Raw genomic sequence first — 7,583 nt, 5'->3', positions numbered from 1 at the left:
GTTCTATCAAGAAATACCTTCACTGTACTCTAAATGTGTGAAATACATTAAGCATGAAAGTGCAGATAAGCTGTGTACTTACTTTTTGCTACAATAATGCACATTACAAATTAGTGGCAGGCTCCTGCTAAACTGATGTTTAACTCCTCAGATCTCCCCTGATTAGAGAATCATACAGCATTTTCCACAAGAGAAACAGGATTTACTTTTTTTTTTTATTCCATCGAGGAGTGATTAAAAAAAAAAAATACACCAGTATTCAGATTCTGCGAGTAACAAACATTCAACAGACATTTTATTTAAATGTGTATAATCACAACATTGAGATAGAAATAATGCTCACTGGTGCCTGGTCATTTTTACTGTGAAGCTAGGTACTATTATATGATTATATCCATAATGTACTGTTTAGAATCAATCTCTGGGGACAGGTACAGCAAATAAATAATAAATGTAATAGCCACTCTAAAGCTTAGGAAAAGACCAATTCGGAACAGATTCTGAAAGTTTCCCTGTTCACCCCCAAAACAGAATATTTTGTGACATTTGGGGAATTCTTCCTATCTCCCACAAAGAATCAAATTGTTTTTAAGACAATCACATCTGGTTGTTGGTCACGCTTGCTGTCCTGTACCCTTCTCTAATGCTTTAAATCTTACCTCTCTTGACTCCCAAGTCTTCAATGCAGACAAAACTTCACATTTCCACAAGTGTTTCCTGGCACTCAAGCCTACAAAACTCCTTAAGAGTTTCTCCAAATGCTGCATTTCTCCTATCTAGCTGCATCTAAGGTCCTCATCAGCTGTCTCCTAGTATTATCTCCACTGTACTTGTAGATCTCTGTATAAGTGTTTATACCCAGAAATGTCACCTTATCAGTGCTGATAAACAATCTGTAAGATAGAATTGTACAGAGTGTGCATAAAGTGGGTAGAACTGCTACAATTATACCACAGCCCAAATGAAACAAAATAATTTGCAAAATGCAAAACACAGGATACCACAGTACAAAAGAAATGTTCRTAAACTACTTTCACAACAAGGAGAAGCTAAACTATTTATTATATTAACATTATAGAAAGAGCAGCCATCTTTCTGGCACCATAGCTGTTTACAATAGAAACAAAGCAATGCAAAAAAACAAACAAACAAAAAATCAAGTACTCCGTATTCACAAGTAGGTTTTTAACAAGGAAGGACACTTTAAAGCTTTAAGTAAAATTGCTGTTTCATTCTTTCCACATCTCCCTTTTCACATCAAGGCACACACATACACAATCCCACTCTGAACTGCTGTCAGCTCACACCGAAGTTAAACTTTCGGTAACTGCTTTTACTGCTTGGCTTTAACATGAACTGTTCATTCAGCAATGCAAGATAGTTGCAGAATAGATTGTGTAGGTTTAATTCAAGTTTGAGGTTCAATAAGTCAGTCATCCTCATCTGGATTCATCCATATAGTTTTAAACTATAACGATAACTTAGAATTCCCAAACATTTCAGAATGTAGTTCTTACATCAAGGTTTTGAAGTCTATCAAGCAAGAGAAGTAACTTTCATCAAGCCCTCCTTGACTTTAACATTCTACAATGCACACTGTGAACCATTTTCAGTTCCTGGAGTGTTAAAAATTGTGGGAGTGATCTGGAATCAGTTTTTTTTATTGTTGTTTAAACCTTGCATTTGTCTAATAATTCCATTATGGGCAAATTGAACTGCCAGTGCATAAATATTTAGAGTTAACTGCATCAAGGTTTAGATGCACCATCATTCACCCCATAAATACTGAAGGCCAAGATTACTTTTCAAACTAAGCAGGCACTCATCTACCTACTGAAATAACTGCTGCCTTGAATTCTCTCATGTTCCATGATACTCCATGTCATTCATAAAAAGTTCCATAAACTAATCTGTTCTCCAGGGTTAAGGGACCTCAAGAGTGCCAATACCCAAGTGAACAGAAGGACTGCAAAGGTAGACAGTATTTTTCACAACAGCTTTAGCAGGAATTCATAAGTTGCATTGATTATGCCCCAGGACAGGATAGAACGATGGTAATTTAGATGGGCTCCTCTGAAAAGATGAATCAATTTTCTATCACGTTCTAGCCAGATCTTCACAAAAACTGTTGAGAAAGACTGAAATTCACCGCCAATTTGAGACTGCATGCGGGCTTTTACAACATTCATTGGGAAAAATAAGAATCCCAGCATGGCACCCAACAGCCCTCCACAAATGAAGTCATTGACCAAATGAGTGCTGTAAGAAGTTGCTTCAGGAAGACATTGTTTGATGGGTCCACGCAGGCCAAAGAAGAGTGCATTACTGGGTCCATTTCGAAGCAGAATAGGTACCAAACCCCGATAGTATTCTCTAATCCCATAGTCTTTAAGTACCTTGAAAGCCTGGTAAGTGTTTGTAAATTTGTCATGATATTTGTAGTCCTGAAGCAAAGTCTGAACTCGCTCAAAAGGTGTAAGAACAGCTTCGGTGGTCCCTGCAAGCACTGCTGCTATGCTACGGGTGAAGAGCTCAGGAGCACTTGTGTGGCTATGAAGCAATGAGGAGAAATCTTCATACAACCCAAACATCAGAGCCAGAGTCGTCGTTTTCTGCATTAACGGAGGAAGAATGCCACGATAGAGATTTCGAATTCCATCTTTCTGTAACTGATGTACTGCATCCTTTGTTTTCAAGCCATACAATTGCTGTCGAAAAAGGACCTTCTGGATAGGAAAAGTGACTGCTATATTTGTGAAGGCAGCACAATAGCCACAAAGATAATGTTTACCAGATGTAGCCTTTATGTGATGACTTAGATCTTGCTTTGAATTCATTGGGGCACAACCTTCTGAATCCATCATACTGTTTTTCTTTGGATTGTATCTCAGTTCTCCTTTCCTACATAAAAGAAAGAAAGAATATGGAAAAAAAAATTATAACTTTTCCCCCCCTCACTAGTAGATCATTCATACAGCACTTTACACATGAGCAAGGCCCATAAAATTTGAAGGAGGAAGGTGACAAATGCCACACCTGACAGTCAGAGACACTATTTTCTGCACAAGTCTCATGGACCTGAATAACCAGCATCTTTTCTCTCTGTATGTTTTGTTAATCAAAACTAAATTAAATGGGGATGCAAACTGAGATGCAAACCTCTTCCAGTACCAAATTTCAGTTGAAATTCTCAAGATAAATAGGAATTTTACACATTAGATTTCCCATTCAGGAATTCAAATGCTGAAAGGCCTACTTTCACACTAACAAAATATAAATCACAGAGGGGCTGGGAGAAGTCCTTAAGGTAGAGATTTAAACACAAAAAAGCACTCAGTAGCATTACAAATTTTGGTTATTCCTACCTGCCTTGTAGGAGGAAACAACAGATAATCCTTTGATTAAAATGTTTAAGTGACAAGAAAATTTCTAAGGAAATTTCTAAGAAGACTGAGTCACTATTTTAGCACCTTGACCTCTGGGTCCAGTTAAATGACCTATAGCCTCATCTACAAGGGGAGACAGCACCTTGAACCCACTCTTGATTTGAATTGTCTGTAGCAACATCTGAGAAGACATTCAGCTTGGCTAGGTCTAAGACTATGAAGGACATGGGGAACAGTTCTATTCAGTAAGGCAGAAAAAAATCCTGAAGTAACCATTAACAGGCAATATATGATCTCCATTTAAAACTGGATTACTTATTCAACAAATTTAAAAGCTGGTTCTGTAGCTGATCAGAATCCTAACTTCCATTATAGCACAGCTTGGTGTAAAGTCGCTAGCAATCAGGTAAGGCTGGTGCAGTTCTTGTGAACTTCAAATAGTCCCTATCTCCAAAGTAAAACAGTTTTTCAAAGTTTTTTTTTTTTTTTTTTTTTTTTTTTTTTTTTAAGGTGTTTTGGGCTACCTCCCCTCCTTGGCAGGAAGAACTCTTTCTCAATGTGCAGTCACTACAGGCTGTGCTATGAAGCATGTTTAGCAAAAGCTAAACACTAACATTTAAACAGCTAAAGTTGTTTAAYTTTCATTACCTGAAGCAATCTGAGGGATTATTATGACCAAGTATACACTTATTTTTGAAAGAAAACACACACTGTTTAATTCACAGAATGACAGAACAGTCTGGGTTGGATAGGACCTCTGGAGATCATCTGATCTGACCCTCTTGCTCAAAGCAGGGTCAGCTGCAGAAGGTTGCCCAGGACTGCATCCAGAGAACTTATGAGTATCTCCAAGGACAGTGACTCCACAGCCTATTCAGGTAAAATGATCCAGTGCTCAGCCACCCTCACTGTAAACTGTTTTCTTGCATTCAAGTGGAGTTTCCTGTGTTTCAGTGCCTGTCATCCTGTGACTGGGCACCACCAGGAGGAGTCTGTTCCAGYTCTCTATACACCTTCTCATGAGATATGTACAAACACATGTGAAATCCCCTCCCTGCCCACACCTTCTCCTCCTCAGGAGGAAGAGTCCCAGCTCTCTCAGCCTCTCCTTGTATGACAGTCCCTTAATCCTCTTCACGGCTCTTCACCAGACTCGCTCCAGCAGGTCCATGTCTGTCTTTTACTGGGGAGCCCAGCAGGGACACAGCACTCCAGGTGAGGCCTCACCAGGGCTGAGTAGAGGAGAAGAAGGATCACCTCCCTCAACAWGCTCRTAAAACTGCCTAATACAGCCCAGGATACTTGATATCTCCTTTGCCATGAGGGCCCATTGCTGGCTCATGTTCAACCTTTTCCTGTCAAGCTGTTCTCCAGTTAGTTGACCCCCAGCCTGTACAGGTGCATGGGCTTATTCCTCCCCAAGTGCAGGACTTYACACTTCACCGTGCTGAACTTTATGAGGTTTCCCTCAGCCCACGTATCCAACCTGTTGAGATACCTCTGAAYAGGAAGACAATCATCTGGTGCATCAGCCACACTACCCAGTTTTTGTGTCATTAGCAAACTTGCTGAAGATGCATTTGTTCCCAGCATCCAAGTCATTAATGAAGATACCGAACAGTATTGGCCCCATATTGAACCCTAGGGCACAAGACTGGAAACTGGCCTCCAGCCGGACTTCATGCTGCTGATGATCACAATGCTCTCAGCCCAGCAGTTCAGTTTCAGTCCGATTAACCGTCCATTCAACTAGCCCACACTTCATCAGCTTGCTTATGAGGATGTTATGGAACACTAAAGTTAAGGTAAACATCTATTGCTCTCCTCCTCATCTGCCAAGCCAGTCATCTCATCATAGAAGGCTTTCAGGTTGGTTAAGCATGATTTCCTATTTATGAAGCCATACTGTCCTTCCTGTCCTTCTGGAAATGGCATCCAGGGTTTAGTTACTCCATCACCTTTCCAGGGAAGTGAGGTTCAGTAGCCTGTAATTCCCCAGGTTCTCTTTTTTGCTCTTCAAGACAGGAGCGATGCCTTRAGATAGTCTTCAGAAACACTCCCCAATGGCCAAGACTCTTTAAAGGCAAAGGGCAGCTTTGCMATGACACCAGCCAGCTTCCTCAACCCTTATGTCTGCATCCCACCAGGCCCAGTGTCTGTCCAATTTGTTTAAGCATTCCTTACCCTGATCCTATTCCACCAAGGGCAAGTCATCATTGCTCCAGACTTCCCTTCTAGTCTCAGTAATTCCTTAAATTACTTAAGTTCTGTCAAGGAAAAGCCTCACATAAGTGATTAATAAAAACAAAGTGTTTAGCTTGATACAAAGAATAATGCCACTGAGAAGACTATTAGAGGACTTGTATCACTTGTGTGTGTGTGTATGTATGAATATATATATATATATATATATATATATATACACACACACACACACACACATCTAGGCATATATAGGCATATATTACTGGGAAGCATTGAAAATCCTTGGAGATATATATACATACACACCAGTTTACAATACTTTTCATATCCACTCAGGTCTATCTGGATATACTAGAGTAGTCATATCTAAAGATAAGCTGGTCTTACCCACTTCTGTGCTAGGAGGAGGGGAGTGAGATATGCTAGTTTTGCTACTATAGTTGGAAAGAATATCACCAGAAACAAAACAGAGGCTTTTGACTAGTCACAGTTACACTGGTGACAACTACCTAGGCCCAGACTTTTTTTCCTCAGGATACACTCAYAATAAAACAGAGAGACACCTAGTTTAATTTCACAAGCTGCATGTTCCCTTTGGTGGAACAGCTAGATTTGTCAAGTAAGGAGTATTTAAAACTGCAGATACCCTATTAATCTTTGAGAAATTTAACTTAGCTCTCATGCTTACAATCTGGGAACATGCAAGTGACAGGCACAGCAAGTTCTTCCAGAGCTGTTTATGACACAACCTTTGCTTTCAGCCATAATTTGTAAGGCCTATGTTACCCACAAGTACTAGAGCACACAAGCCACTTTCTAGTTCAAATTTATTACAAGAAAACTGTGCTTTAAAAAAAAAATAAAAGCTCTGGGTTAACAGCAATAAGTACAATCTCTGGAGCTGTTATATATATATATATATATTTTTTTTTTTACAGGAATTCCCCCTCACCCCACAGGTAAATTTCAGAGCATCCCGAAAGGGGTTACATACAACTTATTCATAGCATTTTCCCTAACCCAAGGTCCAAACTTTCATGCACCTGCCACTTTTACCATCTTATGGTATATAGTATCTACACCATCTTCTGAGAAGGATTTGAAAACCTAAGAAGGATGTGAGCCAATTTAYCTGCCTAAATAACCATGCATGACCCACTAGATCTGAAACATAAGGGGGAGAATAAAGGGAGTTGTTTGGTACCCAGTATTCCTTTTTATCTAGAATACTGGCAAGAGATGACGATGTTTGCAATCCTGCCTGCAACTACATACCACTGTGGGGTTAACATGCTACCTAAGAAGTCCTCACGGTCCAGCTAGAGCTTATCCTGGGAACACTCAAGAAGAGCAGTGTTACAAGCTTGCACTCTTTCACCATCAAGTATGGGAAATATCAGCCCTAAATATTTACGCTTTACACTTTTTCTAAAGCCAAATGGAACTCCTAGTTGAAAGTTTACTGTTTCGTTTAACCGTTTTTCAAATTTGATYACTTGCCACTATAAAGGTGTCAGATCAGCAGCTCAGGAGTCACCAGACTCATCAGCAATATCTCACCAGTGTGAACCTACCGGAAACACAGGAAAAGACTGCACATTTTTTTCGAAGTTGTAACAGACAACCTGGTTCCTAATGCGCACGTTACTTACTGCATTCTTCCCACAACTCTAGCATTCCTCAAGGTTTTAAAATCACACAGGCGATGTTTCCAGTTTACCATAACGGAGGCGCTCTCCGTGCTCCCGAAGACCCGCTGCACAAAGCCCGTTAGAGACACCGACGCTCCGCAGACACAGCCAAGACATCGCGGAACAGGTAACAGCAGCTTTGGCGTAGGAAACGAGGCGGCGCAGCAGCGCGTACGAGCAGAAGGGAGCCGCGAACAGCGAGGCACGACGCAGCGAAGCGCAGCTGACCTGGCGGACGGCTCCGGTTCCTAACGGAGCCCGCGGCGACGGCTGCCGAAGGGCCCCGCCCCGCGAGCAGCCG

At 40.9% G+C, this 7,583-nt stretch overlaps 1 protein-coding gene across 6 annotated transcripts; it reads right to left on the bottom strand.

Annotated features, from left to right (window-relative positions):
• Nucleotides 1–264: 264 nt before the first annotated feature.
• SLC25A51 (solute carrier family 25 member 51) lies at nucleotides 265–7,583 on the bottom strand. 6 transcript variants are annotated; one of them, XM_085302131.1, is made up of 3 exons: nucleotides 7,244–7,577; nucleotides 5,571–5,653; nucleotides 265–2,901 (listed from the first exon to the last, which is right to left on the bottom strand). In XM_085302131.1, exon 3 carries the CDS (start codon nucleotides 2,862–2,864, stop codon nucleotides 1,989–1,991), a length of 876 nt encoding a protein of 291 aa, XP_085158257.1. In that variant the 5' UTR covers nucleotides 2,865–2,901; nucleotides 5,571–5,653; nucleotides 7,244–7,577; the 3' UTR covers nucleotides 265–1,988. The 6 variants fall into 6 exon arrangements, with proteins under 6 accessions (XP_085158257.1, XP_085158256.1, XP_085158259.1 ...); XM_085302130.1 differs by having other exon boundaries at nucleotides 7,312–7,577; XM_085302133.1 differs by lacking the exon at nucleotides 5,571–5,653 and having other exon boundaries at nucleotides 7,511–7,583.

This window comes from Rhea americana, unplaced genomic scaffold (assembly GCF_003343005.1).
Source record: "Rhea americana isolate MKP2758 unplaced genomic scaffold, rheAme1 scaffold_186, whole genome shotgun sequence".
In the NCBI taxonomy this organism is placed as follows: Eukaryota; Metazoa; Chordata; class Aves; order Rheiformes; family Rheidae; genus Rhea; species Rhea americana.
Note: the sequence above shows the minus strand (reverse complement) of the source record. Positions and strands in the feature narration are given on the sequence as shown.